General features: G+C 41.3%; 1 protein-coding gene across 2 annotated transcripts in view; it reads left to right on the top strand.

Moving 5' to 3' along the window:
* LOC108246923 (glycine receptor subunit beta) overlaps positions 1 to 21,374 on the top strand; it is a 148,184-nt gene that overhangs the window by 94,116 nt on the left and 32,694 nt on the right. For both annotated transcript variants that reach the window (XM_037976191.1, XM_037976190.1), the window contains exons 6-8: positions 7,441 to 7,523; positions 9,588 to 9,725; positions 14,203 to 14,355. In XM_037976191.1, coding sequence (XP_037832119.1) covers positions 7,441 to 7,523; positions 9,588 to 9,725; positions 14,203 to 14,355 — 374 coding nt within the window. The remainder of the gene's footprint in view (positions 1 to 7,440; positions 7,524 to 9,587; positions 9,726 to 14,202; positions 14,356 to 21,374) is intronic.

Genomic DNA, 21,374 nt, shown 5'->3' with positions numbered 1-21,374 from the left:
AACACACACATCTCATCAGCCACAGGACTATCGCCATTTGAGGCGTCTTTGGGTTACAACCCCCCACTGTTCCCGAGTTTTGAGCTTGAACTATCTGTTCCTTCTGTGCAGGCTCATTTGCGAAGATGCAGAAGCATGTGGAGGCAGGCCAGAAGAGCCCTTCAGAGAACTAAGGAGCAGAATAAGAGGTATGCAGACCGTCATCGCTCCTCGGCACCCAATTACAAGGTGGGCGATAGGGTTTGGCTATCCACCAAGGACATCCCTTTGAGAGGCACCACCAGAAAACTGGCGCCTCGATTCATCGGGCCATTCCCCATCGTGAAAATCATAAACCCCACATCAGTTCGGTTGACTCTGCCAGCCTCTATGCATATCCATCCATCATTTCACGTGTCTCAGATCAAGCCAGTAGTGGACAGTCCGTTGAGCCCTCCGACCGTCCTCTCCCCTCCCGCCCGGTTAATCGATAACCAGCCTGCATTTACGGTAAACCGTATATTGGACGTCAGGCAGAGAGGCAGGGGATGGCAGTTCCTTGTCGACTGGGAAGGGTATGGGCCTGAGGAACGCACATGGGTCCCTAGATCATTTATTCTTGACCCTACGTTGATTACGGACTTTTATAGGACCCATCCAGAGAGGCGTCTTCGATCGCCAAGGGGCGATCATTGAGGGGGGGGGTACTGTAGGGATCTGGAGTTTTAGCCCCGCCTTGGGGCGGCTCCTCTAGTTCCTACTTTCACAGGTGATCCAGATCAGGATAATGAGGACTGCCAGTACTTAAGCCTCCAGTTGAGACCAGACCTTCGCTGGAGCATCGAACCTCCTGGGTTAGATTCGCAGCCACTGTTTCTAACCAAGATTGGTAACTTTTTGACTACGTTCTCTATGCCTCTTGTTTATAGATTCTTTGCCACGTCACGGAGCTGTGGGTTCACGGATACTTACCTCGGACACTTGGATACTCACCTGGACAGGATTACTGGCTTATCAACTCCTGGATCACCTAAACGCCTCCTTCATCTCCTCCTCGCCACTGGACACCTCCTGGACCTGTAAGATCAAAAGAACAAGAATTAAACCATCTTGCAGTGCTCAGCTGATAGTAGGATTGGTGCCCGAGACTCACCCTGTTCCTCTTGCTTTCCAGATCCTACCACGAAGCATGCACTGTATATAAGTCACCTTGTAAATAAACACACTTACCTTCAGCTGTTGTCTCCGTGTCTGGTTTTGGTCTCGCTCTCTGGACAAAATTACCCTGCGATCCTGTCACTGAACCTGTTGAAGAATGTGTTCAGCTCATTTGCTCTGTCCAGACCTCCGTCTATCCGATCTTCCTTCTGCTTGAAGCCTGTGATCTTCTTCATCCCTGACCACACATCTCTGATATTATTCCTTTGCAGTTTACTCTCCAGCTTCTTCCTGTACACCTCCTTGCTGTCTCTGATCTTGACTTTGAGCTGCTTCTGTGTACTCCTCAATAACTCCTATCTCGCTCCCTAAAGGCTCTTTTTTTCTTGTTTAACAGTTCCTTTAGTTCACTGGTGATCCAGGGTTTGTTATTAGGGAAGCATCTCACTGTTCTGGTGGGGATGGTGTTGTCCACAGGGATTTCTGGCACCCCAGAGGAGTCTCCCCCTGCCCAGAGGAACACTGTCATTCTATTGGCTGGAACGGTTGCTAGGCAACGTTGCTCAGCTCCGCGAGAGGGCAGAAAAAAATCTGCAAGCGCAGATTGGATCCGTGAGAGAGAGAGAAGTTTTGCGTGCGAGGAGGACATCTGAGCGTGAACACAAAGATTTGAGAGAGAAAAGAAAATATTTGAAAGAGAGCAGACATTTTGAGTGCAAGCGTTAAAACTGTTGAAAGCAAGAGATGAAATCCTGCTTTCAAATCGAATCTGCACTCTCGACTTATGACAGGATAATTCCCCCATGTTTTTTGTGTATATGTGATCAATATGGCCGCACACTTTGTCTTTGACACAAGAGCAAGCAACTCAAAGACCCAAACAGTAGGAGCAGTCAAGTACAAAATGATTTATTAAAACAAAAGGGTCATCTTAATCGTGACGCAGTAAAACAGTCCTCTTTTCTTCCTTAAAAATTCCAGGTTCCACAATTGTCTTCCCACGTCACCACTCAGATATTGCAGGTCGGGCTCCTCTTATGCTACTTCGTTGGAAGCAATCCCTCTGTAGCGCACCCTCTGGCCAGTTCCACAGCTGGCTCTGCGACACTTCAGCACTGCTCCTCACTTAGACGTGCCACGCCCCCTCTCCGCCCGATCCAGCTAAAAGAAAGAAGCAGGAGAACGCCAGCATCCCCGCACCAAGACCCCGCCCCCGTCGGAAGGCTTCTTTTACGCAGCTACTCTCTAACCAAAACAGAGCGCTACTCACAGGCGCGGGCAGCGGTCCACCACTGCCCTGATCCTTTATATTGGGCCATCTGCTCACTTCCCGGTGCTCCATGCCTGGCGTGCGGACTCAGCGTGTCTCTCGCTCCACAGCATGCCCGTCTCCGTCACCTGCGGAACCTAGTTCCCCGCCCTTTCCTAAAGGCTCCCTTATATTCTGGCTTCAATCAGCTTCCGCACATGCAGCTAATTACCGGCTCTGCAACCCCAGAACTCCTTGACCCAGCGCGCCCAAGACGCCAAAAGAAAAAACAAAACACATGCAAAAACTATAAAGCAAACATAAACACACCACACACAAAACTAGAAAGCAAGCAAAATAAAAACAACCTTAATTCCCCATGTGTAACATATATCCTGTTTATGCACAAATAAAAATCACAGTATATTTTATTACCTGCATTTACTGTTAATTAATTGTGTAGTTTTTTCAGTCAATATTTTGTCACAGCTGTAAAGTTATTGATTTTTTCTTTTTATTATTATTTTTAATGTGGGAAATTTTATCGAGTATTGTGTGTTCTTCTATAGCTGATCACTTGGCAGCTGATACACTGGAATTTCCCCACTGAAGGACAACTAAAGAATGATTCTATTCTATTCTATTCAATCATTTTAGTAGAAACTTCCTTGTATGCTAAATCCATTCCTGCACGTTTGATGCATCAGTATAGTGCAAATACTTGATTGGATTGTTTGCATTACGCACATACATATCTGCAAAACTGGTGGATTTGTTTAACCAGTTTGTTCATGTGTTTTTTAAAAAAGTCAGTGCTTTGAAATGGCAGGAAGCAGTGGTGTAGGCAAAAATTTGTTTCCAGGTGGGCTTGATTGAAAGTGGGTGAACTACCAAATTTGACAAGTTACAACTTGTCACATCAACTTTAAAAAGGCCCTGTCCCACCTACTCGTAGCAATGCCTCTGACAGGAAGTGACATCATAATAGAATTTTGTGTCTAAAGTAAATGAATGTCTTTAGTGTTTTGCTGAAAGTGTGAGGCTGACAATGTGCTTGTAGTTGCACAAATCTGGGCTGAGTGTAATGTTTTTATTTTAGAGTAGAATAGAATAGAATTGAACTTCATTATCATTGCACATGTCACAAGTACAAAGCAACGAAATGCAGTTTGCATCCATCCAGAGTGCTTAGCAAAAATAGATGAATATATATTAAAAATGTACAGTAAGGCTGTTTAAAAATATACAACTTAATGTATACATATGTACAGGTTATGAATGTATAAACTATGAGCAGGAGTAGATTATCTATTCAGTATGTACGATAGTGACTAACAGATCAAGTGCAGGTAAGTGTTGTTTCAGTCCATGTATTGTTGGTGTGTGTGTAGAGATAAAAGTACAGGTGATGGTGTTTCAGTCTACGTGTTATTGTTGAGCATATGAGGATACGGCCGTCGTTGTTTAGACATAAGGAGGCAAAATTCAGGAGTGTGACAGATGTGGGGAAGAAGCTGTTCCAGTTCTGGGTGGTCTCTGGGAGGCGCTACAGGGGCCTCCCAGAGGGCAGGAGAGCGAAGAATCTGTGTGCTGGGTGACTGGGCTCTTTGATGATTTTCCCAGCCCTTTTCAGACACCACTTCCTGTAGATGTCCTCTATGGTAGGAAGTGGTGCTCCGGTGATGGGCAGCTTTCACCACCCTCTGGAGCGCCTTCCGGTCCAAGGCTGAGCAGCTCCTGTACCAGACTGTGATGCAGTTGGTCAGGATACTCTTAATGGTGTAGCAATAGAAGTTTACCAGGATGTCTGAGGACAGTTCGTTCTTCCTCAGAGTCCTCAGAAGAAAGAGGTGCTGGTGAGCCTTCTTGACCAGCTTAGAGCAGCTGGTCATCCAGGTGAGGTCCTTAGAGGTGTGGACACCCAGGAACTTAAAGCCATTCACACGCTCAACCGCTGTCTCCTTAATGTGGATGGGTGGATGTGGGTCAGCGTTCCTCCTGAAGTCCACAATGAGCTCCTTGGTCTTTTCAGCATTGAGCAGCAGGTTGTTGGTGTCACACCACTTGGCCAGACAATCCTCCTCGTCCCTAAAGGCAGTCTTATCATTGTCTTTGATGAGGCCAATCACTGTGGTGTCATCTGCAAACCCAATGATGGTATTGGAACCATCGACAGGTTTGCAGTTATGCGTGAGGAGGGAGTAGTGGAAGGGACTCATCACACAGCCTTGTGGTACACCGGTGTTTATAGTGATGGTAGATGAGCAGTGGTTATCCAGCCGGACATGTTGGGGTTGACTGGTCAGGAAGTCCAGTAATCAATTGCAAATGAGGGAACTGATGCCTAAGTTCACGTGTTTTGTGATGAGCTTTGAGTGTCATGGATTTAAGTATAGAGTTTAGTTTTGGCTTTGGTTCTTGGTGTTTTGTTTTTCTGTTTTCAGGGGTTATGTTTTCATGTTTCTGATTCATGTTTCTGTTTGGGTTTATTGTTTCTTTTATTTTATTAAGTCGTCTTTATGTTTAGTTTGGTCTTAGTTCTGTTTTTGCTCCTTGTGTTTTTGTTCCCCTGTCATCATTTACTTCTCCTCTGTTTATCACTTGTTTGCCTGCCACGCCCATCCACACCTGTCCCAAGTTTTGTAATCACTCACCTGTGCTCACTTCTCCTGATTACCCTTGTCTTATAATCCTGGTCATCTTCTTCATTTCCTCGCTGGTTCATTCATTCTGGTATGCAGTTCTTATCCTTGTTCTCTTTCCTTGCCATGGTCTAGCTCCATGTTTTTGTTAGTTTTTCTGCCACGTCAGCCTTTTGTTTTCTTGCTTTTGTTTATTAACAAATCACTTTTTTTATTTAAGATGAGTCTGCACATTGGGTTTGCCATGCTCAAACCTGACATTAAGGGGGTGACTGTGTTGAATGCTGAACTGAAGTCTATGAACAGCATCCTGGCGAAGGTGTTTTTATTGTCCAAGTATGAGAGGATAGAGTGCAGCACTATGGAGACTGCGTCCTCTGTGCTCCTGTCCTGGCAGTATGCAAATTGGTAGGGGTCTAGTGTGTTGGGGAGAGACGTTTTTAAGTGTGCTCAGACCAGCCACTAGAAGCATTTTGTGATGATGGGGGTGAGGGCTATGGGGGCGTTAGTTATTGAGTCTTGATGGGTTGGAGTTTTTGGGTATCGGGACGATGGGGGTGGTTTTGAAGCAGGTTGGTACTACAGCATGGGCCAAGGAGAGGTTGAATATGTCCGTCAGCACTCCTACTAGCTCCCCAGAACATGCTCTGAGAGCACGTCCATGGATGCCATCAGGACCCGCAGTGTTGAGGACTTTAATCCTCCTCAGCGCCGCTCCTACATCAGTAGGGAAAAAAGGCAGTGGTTGGTGGTCTAGGGACACATACGCCTTCTTTACGGTTGTTAGATTCCTTCTCTCAAAGCGAGCATAGAAGTTGTTCGTTTGTTTTGGAAGGAGACATCAGAGGAGGCGGGTGAGGGGTTAATGGTTCTGGAGTCCTTGTTACATATGGAGTTGGAGTTGGAGAAGTGTTCTTCTACCTTCCTCTTAGAATGGTTTTTGCATTTTTAATGCCCCTCAGCTCAGCCCTGGCTGTACTGTAGGCCCGTACATCCCCCGACCTGAAGGCAATGTTGCGGGCTTTCAGCAGGAGACGGACATCCCGATTCATCCAAGGCTTCTGATTGGGGTACATGGTGAAATGTTACTGAGTGGTGACACTGTCTATAGTGGAGGAGATATAGGCCTGTACAAATGAGGCATACTGTTCCAAATCCGTGTGAGTAAACATACACCAATCAGTGTTTTTGAACCGGTCCTGGAAACAGCGTCTGTCCCCTCTGGCCACACTTTTATTGCCCTTACAGTGGGTTTCACACGTTGAATGAGCGGTGAATACTGGGGTGTGAGGAAAAGGGAAAGATGGTCCAATTGTCCGATGTGGGGGAGGGGCATTGTTTTATATGCTCCAGCGAAGTTGGAGTAGACATGCTCCAGAGTCTTGTCCCCTCTAGTGTGGCAGGAGACATATTGGTGGAACCTGGGGAGGACTGTTTTCAAGTTGGAGTGGTTGAAGTCACCAGCTACAATAAAAGCAGCCTCGAGAAGTTTGGTCTGATGTTTGCTAATGGCTGCATAAAGTTCTGTCATAGCCAGCTTAGCATTAGCATATGGGGGGGATATACACTGCAGTGAGTATGATGGAAGTGAGTTCTCTAAGGAGGTAATATGGTCTGCATTTGACCAATATAAACTCCACATTGTTAAGCATTGTCTCTCGACAGTAGCAGAGTCCATGCACCAAGCTTTGTTGATATAAATGCACAAACCTCCACCTCTGGCCTTGCTGGAGATCTCTGATATTCAATCAGCTCGGTGTGTGCAGTGTCCTGCTAACTCAATGGCATTGTCCGGGCAGCTGTTGTTTAGCCATGTTTCAGTGAAAATCATTACATTTGAGTGAATAATCCATCTGTTGTTGGTGAAAAGCTGTAATGGAAAGCTGTAATTCATCCATTTTGTTTGCCAGAGAAGGGACATTGGTGAGGAAAATGCTGGGTAGGGGCAGCCGGTCTGGCGTAAGATTTAGCTTAGCTCGTAGCCTCCCCACCTTTGTTTGCATTCTCGGTGCCGTCTGTGTGCACATCTGCCCAGAAAGAGTAAGCAGCCTCCAGTGTTCTGGACATCTCTAGGATGAGTTGGCAATAAAGCTGTCGGAATTTAAGTCTTATAGTCCAGGAGCTTGCTGTAGGACAGCAACGCCGAGCAATTCTGGATGAATAGTCCAGTCAAAAGTAGATAGAAAACTGCTAAGTAGCATATTCTGAAGAGACACTGAGCCTTGCGTTCTTCGCACTCTGCCATCTTAGTCTTGTGTACTCAACACAAGAACTGTAAAACAAACAAACAAAAAAATTAAAAGAAGTTACACAGAGTAATCACGTGACAAAATTCACCAAGCATTACTTCATTCTAAATCTAACGGTGTGTCTTTATGTGTGTGTGTGTGTCTGTTGATATGTTACATGCAGGCTTTCAGTGACACTGTCTTGTCCCTTGGACCTTACCCTCTTCCCCATGGACACACAACTCTGTAAGATGCAATTGGAGAGCTGTGAGTACAAAAATGCTTCACATATTTGCAATGCCCTTCCTGTGTGTGTGTGTGTGCGCGCGCACACGTGCATGTGTGTCTGTAAGTGTAAAAGTATAAAAATATGATTCATATATATAATTACATGCAATTACAGTTATCTCATAGTCATCATGTGTTTGTATGTTCATGTTTTTTTGTTTGTTTGTTTTTTCATTTCCTGTTTTGTAGCATACCCCTCTATTAGGTAATGTATACTGTAAGGATTGAGCGTGGTGAACTCAATGCGCAGACTCATTGTTTAGAAAAAATAAAACTAATTTATTAACAAAAAGAAAACAAGAAAGCAAAAGCTGACATGGCAGCAAAAACTAACAAAAAACATAGACCTTGAATGTGGCATGGAAAAAGAACACAAGGGCATGAACATCATAACAGAATGACCAAAAGGAATGAACCAGTGAGGAATGAATGAAAAGAGACCGGTTTTAAAGATACAGAGGGTGAATGAGAAATGGGTTACAGCTAGGACATGACGAGCAACAGGTGGAGTGGGTGTGGCAGGCAGACTGGAGAATAACAAAGCTTAGGGCAGGTGGAAAGTGATACAGGAGACACATGAGAAAACTGAAACAAAACAGAAACACCAAGACAGCAAGGCAGAAAACAAAACTACACAAGATTTTAACTAAATGCAGAACAAACAAGAAATAAAACCGAATTACAAAACAAATAATATAATGCAAAATAGACTCAAAAATACTTAAATCCATGACAGTATACACTAAATACATTGTATTCACATTGTCAAGTAAGCTTTCAGGATGTCCTTTGTCACTAAGCACTGATAAGCATCATAAAGATTTTATGTATCTAGTTAATTTATGATCTTTTTTTTTAAGGCCACCTGTCCTTGTGGAAAGGCGACCATGAAATAGTACGAAAGCGTGGTGAAACCTTTCCTCTGACCAACCATCCTGACATTTTTCAACAATCTTTAGATGTGATAGTAGAATCTGTTTTGAAAGACTCAAATTCAGAGTTGATTTTTTTTCTTAAATTTTATAATGTGTTCTAAAGTATCACCAATATTTACCAGGGTTGCTCGCATAGTAGCATTTCAACACAGAAAACATTTGCTCTAATTCATGAATTGTGTAAAGGTACTGGGGAGGTACTTGGTACAGGAACCCGATAACACAACAAAGCACCGAATACATTATTAAAAGATTTATTTAGGAATCTGGAAATGGTGGGAGCCACGGACTGGTCACACAAATGTTCAGGAGCAACTAAAGGATTGAAACAGATGTTAGTGACTGGAGATATAACTAATGAGTTTAACAAACTCCAACAGGATGTCACTAACTTCTTAGATGATGAGTTAGCTGCTCCACTTCTGACCATCAAAGAGCCCAGTCATCTTAAAGCTGAATATTGACAAAATATTGACATTTTATGAATGCCATTTAGTCAAACACTTCCACACTGCATTCCAGGGACCCATTTCTCTGATCTAAAACTTAAATAATTTGTTTTTAGCGTTTTAGTCAATAAATGCCAAAGTGTGGTGATTTGTGGGGTGGAGTTGTTGTCCTGGGTTCATGACGTGCGCTGTGCTCCAGCCCGCCCCTAAAAGAGTGCTGAAGAACCAAGAAAGCCACTACTGTCTGGTTGTTTACTAGTGGAAGTGGAAGAATAAGACTTTTTTTGTATATGAAGAAATCCCCGAAGACTTCACAGGAGTAATGAATATACAACCATACCAGTACTAACTTGAACCACCAGCTTGTTCCAGAATCCCTTCCTTTACATCATTGTGAATATTTACAGACTTCTGCCGTTGATAGACCAGAGTTAAGTTTCTAACCAGAGCCACACCAAGGTGTGAGTTAAAAAACAAATACACATTCTACACATTCAAGTTGCAGTTCACCCATATCAAACAAGTTATGCACATGTAAATGCAAAATGTACCTTGGAAGAGACTGGTGTACTTTTATTTATTTATTTATTTTTCATAAAAACATAATTTATGATCTACCTGGTTACAGATGATTAACAATTGGAATTTTTACTTTGCAGTTGGCTATACCACTAGTGATCTTGTGTTCATGTGGCAGTCAGACCCAGTGCAAATGGATGAAATTGCCCTTCCACAGTTTGACATCAAACAAGAGGACATAAAATATGGAAACTGTACAAAGTACTATCAAGGAACAGGTTAGTAAATTCTTAACTATCAGTTTACTTCATGCTTTACAGAGATAACTTAGAAATGTGCTTTTGTATATTACATTTACTATTTATATAATCAATGCAAAAACTTCAAGTACAAAACTGTACCTTGTAACCTAAATGGAATGAGATAAGGCAGTATGGCAGCGCAGTGTTTAGCACTGTCACCTCACAGCAAGAAAGTTATAGGTTTGCCTTCCAACTAGTTTCTTTTATTTGTGGAGTTTGCATGTTCTTCCTGTACACTTGTTGGTTTTCTCCGGGTACTCAGCTTTCCTCCCACAGACCAAAAACATGCATGTTAAGTTAACTGGTAACTCTAAATTATCTATAGGTGTGAGGGACAGTGTTAATGGTTGTTTGTCCCAGTTGTCTCTATTTGGCCTTGTGATGGACTTGCGACCTGTCCAGGGTGTGCCTTGCCTTTTGCACAGTGACGGCTTGACAAAAGCACTAGCTCCCCCATGATCTGGAAAGGAAAAAGCGAGTAAGGTAAATGGGTAGATGGATGCAAAATATTGCATATTTTTGGTGTATCAGTTTAGCACAGTCCCACAACCAAAAGCTATCAGGTTGGTGCAGTGGATTTGTCGCCTGCCTTTAGAACAGAATTGGACTACTAAGAGTCTTCATCAAGAACTTAATGTTGACTTGTGCAATTGGATTTGAATTGACCTCAACGGTCATCTTCCACATTCCCATTAAGTGTAGCATAAACCAAGGTGATGTTTTGTCCCCACTACTTTTATACATAGGCCTAAACCCCCTCAGCCAAGTAACCATAGCCGCAAAGAGTGGTTGTAGATACTAGTTCCAAGGTGGAACATTCACCAGCCGCCTTTTCTACATGGAATATATTAAGTCATATGCCAAAAATGAACATAACATTGATCTACCTCAAACGGATATAGGGCAAGGTTATTGGAATTCCATTCAAACTGGATAAATGTGGTCCAAACCATCAACATGTATAAAGAAGAAGATAAAACCCAATGATATAAGGGCAAGAAAACTCCTCACAATGAGCTGAAGGTTTCACCCCAAGTCCAGTGATGTCAAGAAATTCTATCAGTGGCTGGAGAGGGTTGGACTGAAGAGGCACTAATCATGGGAGGACAGGAGCAGGGCCTCAGCACAAGAGCAATAGAGGCTGAAGTCTACCATACCAGAAAGGAACCAAGATGCAGGCTGTGCAAAAATGCATGTGGGACAGTCCAGCACATAATTGTAAGATGGAAGTAGGCAAAGTATACACGGAACACCATAATCAAATGGCTTGGATAGTGTACAGGAACATCTGTGCCAAGTATAGACTGGAGGTCCCACAGTCAAAGTGGCAGACTCCACCAAGGGTGGTGGAGAATGATAAGGTTAATATACTGTGGGACTTGCAGGGAATTTTTTGGCCAGTTAGCTTGTGAATGCAACCCAGTTTAACTGTTTCAGATTCAGTTTTTCTATATCAACAAGAAATAAGTGGAACGTTTAAAGATAGTACAACATTGACTACTAAAAATGGCAAATACAATCAAAAATCATCAGGGTAGTGAAGAACTGACTGTCAGAGACAATTTACATACACTGGTTACTTTTTGGAGTCTACCCACTTCAAGATAGCTGCCACAGCCAAGTAGTTTTAGCAAGCACAAAAATGACTACTCAGCCAGTTTTACAGATAGTAAGCTAAATCTTGGTATGTTAGTTACTAAGACTGATATCCAACTTATACTCTAAGCATTTACTGATAGCACAAGACCTGTGTATAAAACCTTTCAAATGATATAAACTATGTCTTTTTGTTAGCTCATGAACCACTGGATAGATTTTATTAAAAAATTTAAAAAGTAATCACTGGATTGACACTTACACCTGATTAACCCAATTCAAGATGGCTGCCACAGGCAACTGACTTGCAAAAACACAAAGAATGTCTATAACCCAGACAGTTTTACAGATACTGAGCAGATGTTTGGTGTGATTATAGCTGAGCATTGTCCCCAGCAGATACTTTAAGCACAACACAAACCTGATTTCTATTTCTATTTTACGTACAGTTGAAACCAGAACTAAACCTTTTGGCCATTTAGGTCAGTTAAGATTTACAAGGTTATTTCTATATGCCTAATGCCATAATAGTGAAAAACATATATATTTTTAAAGACTTTTAAACATTTCTTTACAGTAACAGGTTTATAGACGCAAATATTACTTTTAACAGCTTGGAAAGTCCAGATAATAATGTCATAGCTTTAAAAGTTTTTGATAGGTTAGTTGACAACATTTAAGTTAATTACAGGTACATCTGTTGATGCATTTTAAAGCACACCTCAAACCTCTTTGTGTGACATCATGGGAAATTTTTAAAAATCAGCTGAGATATTAGGAAGATAATTAGCCATCTCCACAACTCTTGTTCATCATGGGTACAATTTCCAGATAGTTGAAGATGCTATATTCATCTGTTCAAACAAATGTAGGCAAGGGTAAACACCATGGGAATATACTGGCATCATACTGCTCAGAAAGGGGATGGGTTTTGTGTTGTCAAGATGAATGTGTTTTGATACAAAATGTGCATATCAACCCAAAAGCACAAGACCTTGTGAAGATGCTGGCTGAAGCTGTTAAGAGAGTATCATTATCCACAGTAAAAATAGTTCTGTACCAACATGGGCTGAAAGGCCACTCAGTGAGGAAGAAGCCATCACTCTGAAGGCAACATAATAAACCTTTAAAAACAGTTTGCAAATGCACAGAGGGACAAATATCTTATTTTTGGAGGCATGTCCTGTGGTCTGATGAAACTAAACTTAAATTGTTTGGCCATAATGACTTGTTTTACATTTGGAGGACAACGGGGGAAGCTGCAAGCTTGAGAACACCATCCTGACTGTGAAGTGTGTGTTAGGATTTGGATATTTTTGAATTATTATTGTTGTTGTTGTTTTATGTTTCAGTAGTTCTGTTTTATTTCTTGTTATCGCTGTCTTATTTTTATGTTGTAAGTTCTTCTAAAGTTTTTGCTCCCTGTGCCCTTTTTGTGCCTGTCATTATTCACCTGTACTCAGCTCCATACTTGTTTGCCTGCCACACCCATCTGTACCTGTCCCAAGTGTGTAATCAGTCACCTGTGTCCACTTACCAGTCACCCTCTGTCTTTAAAATCTGTTCCTCTGCTTCACATATTCACTGGTTTATTTTTGCTACTATATCTGGTTTCCTTCTTGTCTCCCTCATGTTCCCGGTATCTTCATTGTTAGTAAATTGGAATTTTTTTTGTTTGCTTAGTTTTTGCTGCCAAGACCGCCTTTGGTTTTTAGTTATTTAATAAATCAGTTTTCTTTTTGAGCTCCTTTTCTCAGTCTGCATTTTGGGTCCAAATCCTCTACCATCCTCTCCTCAAATCTGACAGTGTGGGGGTGGCAACATCATGTTGTGGGTGTATTTTTCTGCAGGAGGGACTTGTGCACTTTACAAAGTAGATGGCATCATGAGGAAATAATATCATGCGGAATTATTGAAGCAACATCTGAAGAAGTTAGCCAGGAAGTTAAAGCTTGCATGCAAATAGGTCTTCCAAATGGATAATGACTCTAAGCGTACTCCAGATTAGTTACAAAGTGGCTCAGGACAACAATGTCAGTGGTGGTCATCACAAAGCCCTAATCTCAATCCGATAGAAAATTACTGAGCATTAGTTGACACAGTTACAAACCTGAAACAGTTCTGTAAGGAGGAATGGACAAATTCTATCTAACTAATGTGAGAAGCTTGTGGAAAGATACTCAAAATGTTTGACCCAAATTGTACAGTTTAAAAGCAATGTTACAGAATACTAGGAAAATGTAAGTAAACTTGTGACTTAAAGGGAAATAATAAAAAATACTCTAAACTCTATTATTTTGACATTTACCAAACAGAAATAATTGCATGAATTTTAACTGACCAAAAATACAGATGGTTTAGTCTGATTTGATGTCAAATAGTGAGAAAAAAATGGTTGTGTCCTTTTTCAACTGTATGTGTGTTGAGATGAAGAAGGGGATCCGTACTCTTTAGTGCTGGCCAAACAAATCCAAATTCTCAAAATACCTGGCATACTGCTTGCTTCCTTTTTTGATACTGCTTGCTTCCTTTTTTGTATCTCATCAATCTTTACTTGTTAGAAGAAAATTTTCTTGCACACAATGTAACACTGGGTTGGAAGGGTTTTCTTGGTAAATCTGAATATTGGGTTTGTAAATTTATGGTACAGTATATAGGACTTCAGAGTTTATTGATACACATAAAACGGATGTAGTAATGCTCCATTCCTGCAATAATTCCTGTTAAAAATTTTAATTAAAAAATACTTTGTCCACTTTGTCATTTTGAGCATGTGTCTTTAGTTTCAAAATTAACTTTTTAATTAACTGATACCCAGAGTAATCAATAACCCATATCTTTCAATGTCTTTTTCCAGGATACTATACCTGTGTTGAGGTGATTTTTACATTGCGTCGGCAGGTTGGTTTCTACATGATGGGGGTCTATGCTCCAACTCTGTTGATTGTTGTTTTGTCCTGGCTGTCATTCTGGATCAATCCTGATGCTTCAGCTGCCAGAGTACCATTGGGTGAGTACAAAAACACATTTCAGCTTTCATCAGTTTACATCCAAGTGCAGTGTTTAGTTACACACAATATTCAATATTTAAGTACCATTTGAATGATACAGTGCAGAAGTTGATGTCAAGATGCTAACTTGTTGCTGTAACGACCCAGCTGCTATATTATGTAAAATCAAGGTCTTTTTGTTGTTTTTTTTTTATTATTAGAAGCACAGCACAAAAGTATAAAAGGCCGCACAACACATATGCCTCAATTTTGTTTTACAGTGTCCTCTAGGGGCAGTAACACACCAAAATAAAGTAGTCCAAAGTAATAATCATAATAATAGTAATTCTTAAACATAATGAGGAAAAAAGAAAAGAGATTGAGAGAAAAATTAAAAAAAAATACTAATTGTTTATATTAAATGGAGAAACCAATGGGATTAGAAGTAGACAACATCTCAACAAATGAATACATAAACACTGATTGATTCTAAGTAAGTCATCCTGGTGCCTTAGGAACACTCATTAAACATATAAGTCCCGAGCCCACCCAGAACCCCCTTACCCTACATCCCAACTGCAAAGTTAACAATCACCAAGACAGGAGAGCAAAGGTTTCCAGATGTGATCAAAATTATTCATATTTCTGGTAATGCTATATATTATTTTCTCCAAGTGAAGTGTGTTTGTGAGTTTTGTAAGCCACATGTGTAACATTGGAACATCCTTGCACTTACAAAACTGCAGAATAAGTTTCTTTGCAATGATTAGTGTGTATGATAACATTTATGTGCAGGCCACAGGCCTTATACTTTTTTAGAAGTTCCAAAGATAATTACTGCTGGACTTGGGCTTATTGTAGCTTTTAAAACATTGGACAGAAATGTAAAAATGCCATACCAAAAACCTTGAAGCTTTGAGCACAGTGCCACGCTGTATCAAGCACTTTTCACAAAGAAGAGAGCAATCAGGATAGATTTTATGAATTTTCTCTCTCAAATGATGTAATCTGTGTATAATTTTGAATTGGATCTGGTAGTGACGTCCGTTTGTAGAGATTGCGCTTATGTTGTGCAAAGCTTCCTGCCAAATATCATCGGGCAAAGGGGACCCAAGTTCTTTCTCGCATTCTTTTTTAATTGGGATAGAAGAGGGGGCAACTAATTTCTTGTAGTGAACTATAAAATAGTGAAATTCTGTGTTCAGGCCCAGGACATTCATTTAGGCAAATGTCTTAAGCATCACACTGGACCCTCTATAATTGTGGCCACAGTTAACTGATGTAATTTCATAGATTAAGATATCTAAATACAATGACTGTTTGGCAAAGCAAATTTATGTTGTAGTTGCTGAAATGACATTAAGGTATCATTTGAGTACAAGTCTTTCAATCTATAAATCCCCATTTCTTGCCACAAATTGAAAGCCCCGTCAGTGCAGGACAGAATAAAAGAGGGGTTAGATTAAATGGGTGTACAAAGTGACAATGTTTTAAGTCTGAGTTGTTTGTTAATTTGTTTCCAAATTCTTATGGTGTTTTGTATCACTGGGTTATGATTGTAGTGTACACCTGTCAGAGGAGTGGGTGAAAGTAATATTCACAAATTGAGAAAGGGAGACAGTCCACTCTCTCTATCTGCAACCCTTTAGGGAGCAATGCTGTATCATCCAATAAAAGATCAATTATTCTTAACTTTGAAGCCCAATAATGATACACGAAATTAGGTAGTTTCCAATCTCCAAACGAGCTGTACTTACACAGATGGTGGTTTTTTTATTTTATGTGATTTATAATTTCATATAAATAGCATAATAATTCCATCCAACCTTTTTGAAAAATGAATTGGGTAGACAGTTTGGCCTTTAGTTGTTTATAGAACTCATTCCTCAGCCCATCTGGGCCTGGACTCTTGCAATTTTTTAACATACAGATAGATTTAGTTCTGCAGTTCTGCAGTTCTGCAGGAGTGTATGTATTAATTTCTTCAAATGTAATTTTAGTGTTAGGAGCCTTTTGCTCCTTCTTTGTCAGGATTTGGGTTTTTGGTTTTCAGTTTTTTGTCTTCGTGTTTCAGTTGGAGTTTATTGTTTATTTTATTCAGTTATCTTGTTAGTTTGGTTGTTGTACTTTCTGTCTTTGTCTCTCGTGTCTGTGTTTGTTCTCATCTACCTCTCCCCAGTTTGTCATCTGTTTACCTGCCACGCCCATCTCCACCTGCCAGCAATTATGATCATTCACCTGTGCCCACTTACCTCATTATCCTCTGTGTTTAAAACCCGGTCATTTCCTCCACCACTCCGTCGGATCATTGTTCGTTTGTCATCGTTCCGTGTCCTTGGTTTGTGTCCTCAGAGTTTTGTTCTGTCCATTCCCGAGTTCCGTTCATGTACCTGGATTTAGTTTATATTTTGTTTTGCTGCCTCATCAGCTTTTGTTTTTCATTTTAATAAATCAGTCTTTCCTTTAGTTTTAGTATGAGTCTGAGTATGAGTCTTTCTGGGTTTGCCTCTGTCAGCACTGAACCTGACATACTTATTCAGCACAGGTAGTTTACATTTGTCTAGGAATTCCTGCAGTTATTTGGATCAGCAGTGAAATGAGATATATAAAGAGATTTATAAATGTGCTTAAAACTAACAGTAATATATTTGTGTGATGTAACGAAGTTCCCATTTTAAACCTGATTTTGTGTATTGTTCTATTATTCTCTAACGTTTTTATTGTCTTGCAAGCAGTTTCTGTGGTTTATCCCCAAATTACAAAGTACTTTTGTCTTATATAGGTAAATGCTCCATTGATGTTGCTAGATAGTATTTAATCGATCCAAGAGTAAACATTAGGTTTGTTAGAGTGAAAAGAATACTCTCTGCCAGCTGGGTTTAAGGTTCGCCAAAAATCACGGAGGTGTCATAGTTTGGTATTTTCAGTTTGTTGTTTTGATTATTGTCTTGTTTCGGTTTGAGTTATTGTTTCAGTTTAGTTTTTCCTGTTCATGTTTGTTGTCATCATTCACCTGTCCTCTGCTCAGTAGTTTTCTGGTTTCCTGTCACACCCATCTCCAGCTGTCTTCACTCCTAATCACACACCTGTTCCCACTTCTCCTCATCACCCTCTGCTTTAAAACTTGGTCTTCCTCTCCACCTCCCTGCCGATTCATTGTTGTTTGTTCGCGTTTGGTTCCAGTCTGGTCCCTCTTTGTTTTTGCCTTGCCTTGTCCCGCCTTTGTTATTATCTGGATTTTTGTTATAGTTAGTTTTGCTGCCACGTCAGCTTTTTGTTTTCTTCTTTTGTTATATAAATAAATCAGTTTTTGTTTCTGAAGATGAGTCTGTGGATTGGGTTCGTCACGCTGACACCTCATTCTGACAGGAGGTTCATATTTTCCATGTATGGTTTTATCAAGCTGCTACTTTTACTCAGTGCAGTCCCCCGTATGTGGGATTTGTCTAAGTATGGGTTTAGCAGTAAATTAAGGTCACCCCCAATTATTAAATTGGCATTTTCTTTATACGGAATCAAACTAAGCATTTTTTAAATAAAATTCCAAGTCATCATAATTAGGCCCATAAATATTCATCAAAGTAATTAGAGTGGCATGCATCTAACTAGTATATCTCCCATTTGTATCTGCTATAGTTGATGTTTGTCTAAAGGGAACACCTTTTTAAATTAATATAGCCATCCCTCTGTCTATCGCAGAAAATGTAGTGGTATACTTGGTTAACCCATCTGCCCCTAAGTTTATTATGAGCATCATTCTTCAAGTGGGTTTCTTGCAAAAAGATGACATCCACTTTAAGTGATTTTATGTGAGATAACACTTTGCCTCTTTTGACAGTCTCATTGATACCTTTAACATTCCATGTACAAAAGGTTAATTCTACGTTCTTCTCCTTCATATCTACATTATCATTGATGCATTGATGTTCTGTTTGGGGCAGTGTATTTCAAGTATTTTCTGTATTTGTGCAGTCAGGGTGTCTCCCCCCACACACATACGTAGAACCCCGTCAGAACAAAATCATACTGAACACATGAACAGTGCATCCAAGCCATATCAGTGTTGGCTAAACGTAAAAGCAAAAAAAGAAGAAGAAAAAGGAAAGCTGAGAGGATTAGGTGGCCGGTGTATGTGGCAGGCCGTCTCTCACTCTTAGTGCTGGTCGTTATCCTGTTGTTTCTGACCCTTGGCACGCGTGAAGTCAGGTCACTGTTGGTGTATGATTGCCAAACTCTTTTGGATTTAAGGCCTTTTTTTAACAATGTGGCCACCTTTGATACATGGGAACATAAAACTTTCCCCCAGTTTCTGTCGGGAACTCCAGCTCACCTATGCCGGGCTCTAGTGCTGTCCTCCCGGCGGAAACCTCATAGCCGCTGCATTAAACACAGTGGACGCCTGGTGAGGCTGAAAACTTGTTTGTTGCAGTCCAATGGTTTCCAGCTAGTCCCTGAAATGTTTTCCAGTATGTTCTTGCCTTGGTGTTTTCTGGAGCCAGTGGATGCTTGCTTAGTTCGTGTTGTTGGTGCAAATGTGCCCCGGCGCTGTTGCCCTTGCTCCTTAACACAAAGTTCATGTCATTCAGCTGTGTGGATGAGGAGAAAGAAGAGAGAGAAATAATCAGGACAGACAGCGGAAGGCGATAGGTTGGTCTTATATTAGCTGGAAGTGTAGGAACAGACATATAATACCAAGTGATTAATTTTTAAAAGATTATTTATATTGAAAAAGTGAATTGACAAAATGTGTAATTTATTTAAAGCTATTAAATAATACTTGTTTGACCATATGACTCAGAGGAGAAGAACAAAGGCAAGGAAAGAAGGAGACAGACATGAGGTCGGTGATGGCATCTGCTATAGAGGAGAGCAGAGATGACATCAAGTAGGAATAATTAAACTAGTCATTTTGGGATTCTGCAGGCAGATATAGCAAGTCAATCACCACAGAGGAGAATGTGGAACAAAGAGGTGCAGAGGAGAGGGCTGGGGCAAGGCCTAATGGCCTTCGCCACACAAAATGAGGGACTCGTTGAGGCAGTACATGGTTGAGAATGGCTCACAGAAATGTTCTGATGGGCCATACCAAAGATCAGGTATTGTATTTTATAAGTCCATGAATACATAAGATTTGTACATGTGAACAGGTAAATAAATAAATAAATGGGGGGCGGGGGTGGGGGATAATGTTTGTGCATACCCCTCAGAAAGGAGGTAGTTGCATCCCTGTCTGGGTGCTAAGCTGGACAGTGACCCTAAGCTTGATGGTCAGGTCAAATGAGTCAGTGAGTCAAATGAGTGCCAATCCAGAGTCTCTATCCAAGGTTTTAGTGAACTCCTCTGACATCTCAGCCTTTGCATCCAGCAACAGCCAGGGTTGCAGCCAGTTTGGTCTGTTGATACCTCTCAGCTGCCTCTGGAGTCCTATCAGCTAACAAGGCTTGGCAGGATCTCTCACCTGGGGTATCCACCACCAGGTTTGAGGATGAACTCCCCAAGAGACACCAACAACCTTGCGGCCAGGCAGCTGTCTTGACAATAGAGTCTAACGACCCACTTAGACACCTGCCTTCACTGGGATGTGGTTGAAGCTCTGTCGGAAGTAGGAGTTAAAGATCTTTCTGACAAGTTTCCTGTCAGATGTACCAAGCACATCTAGTGTTTGATTTGTTCAATACCCTCCCTTAGTGCTTGTATTGAACTGTATCCATAGATGAGAGTAAAGTTATGGTACTTCATCCTGTTGTTTTGAAAGATCTGAGCTAGAGGGAGCCTAACCCTAACCACCAGCACTGGATCCCCCTAACTCTGTATCCTTTCTCCACTCCTCTTCTCCCTGTACACCAATACCTGCACCTCTAGGCACCAAGCTATCAAGCTCCTGAAGTTTACAGATGACAACCACTCTCATTGGGCTCATCTCAGATTAGGATGAGATATCCTACAAATGGGAGATTAACCATCTGGTGACTTGGTGCAGGGAGAACAGCCATGAGCTTAACACTCATTAGACAATAGAGATTACTGTGGACTTTGGAAAAAACTCAACCTCACTTGCACCCCTCATCCTGTGTGATTCCCCAAGTATCTCTGTGTAGTCCTTCCAGTTCCTAGGAATCATCATTTCCCAGGACTTCAAATCGGAGAAGAACATTTACTCCCTCATCAAAAAGGGCCTAATCAAAAAGTGTATGTACTTCCTGCAGCAGTTAAAGATCAACCTACCAAAGTCAGTGATGGTGAACATTGACACTGCCATCATTGAGGCCATCATCACTTCATCTTTCACCATCTAGTTTGCTGCTGCCACTACTAAGGACCTGCCATCTCTCCAACACCTGTACTCCTTCAAGACTCTGAGGCGTGCAGAAAAGATTGCAACTGACCCCTCCCAAGACCTGACAACCAGGGCACACTGGTGATTTCACTGCTGTACAATTCTGTGCCAGCCAGAGAAAAGAGTCCAGCTGACTGGGGTTAGGAGAAGAATGGGGAGCAATGGAGAGTCTTCTGGACTGCCAACTCCTCTATTGCAAAGAGCTGTGAACAGCTGACTAAGTGTGGCTACAAGTCTGGCTGTCGTGGCAGATGTAAATGCTACAGACTTGGGCTTGCGTGCACAGCATTGTGTAGCTGCAGCTGTATTCACTTTTTTTTCAGTCTTTCAGGCAAAGCACTTCTTTAACAAACAGTCTGGTTGTGGCTTGGCATCTGTAGGCCTTTCTGGCTTTATGGCATCAAATGTAAGCCTGAAAATTTCTAATTTCAACATAATAATATCTTTATTTATCATCCCAATTGTTTAATTCTCTTAGCACACCACAAACTTCTTGACTTTATATAAAATTCCCTTCTCACCCTCCGCGGGTGTTCTCTTTTTCATCCTCTGAGCTCAGGTCCTCTACCAGAGGCCTGGGAGCTTGAGGGTTCTGCGCAGTATCTTTGCTGTGCCTAGAACTGCACATTTCTGGACTGAGATGTCTGATGTTGTTCCTGGGATCTGTTTTAGCCACTGCTCCAGTTTGGGGGTGACTGCCCC

The sequence above is a fragment of the Kryptolebias marmoratus genome, linkage group LG6 (assembly GCF_001649575.2).
Source record: "Kryptolebias marmoratus isolate JLee-2015 linkage group LG6, ASM164957v2, whole genome shotgun sequence".
Lineage (NCBI taxonomy): Eukaryota > Metazoa > Chordata > Actinopteri > Cyprinodontiformes > Rivulidae > Kryptolebias > Kryptolebias marmoratus.
This window is presented reverse-complemented; position numbering and strand designations above follow the sequence as displayed.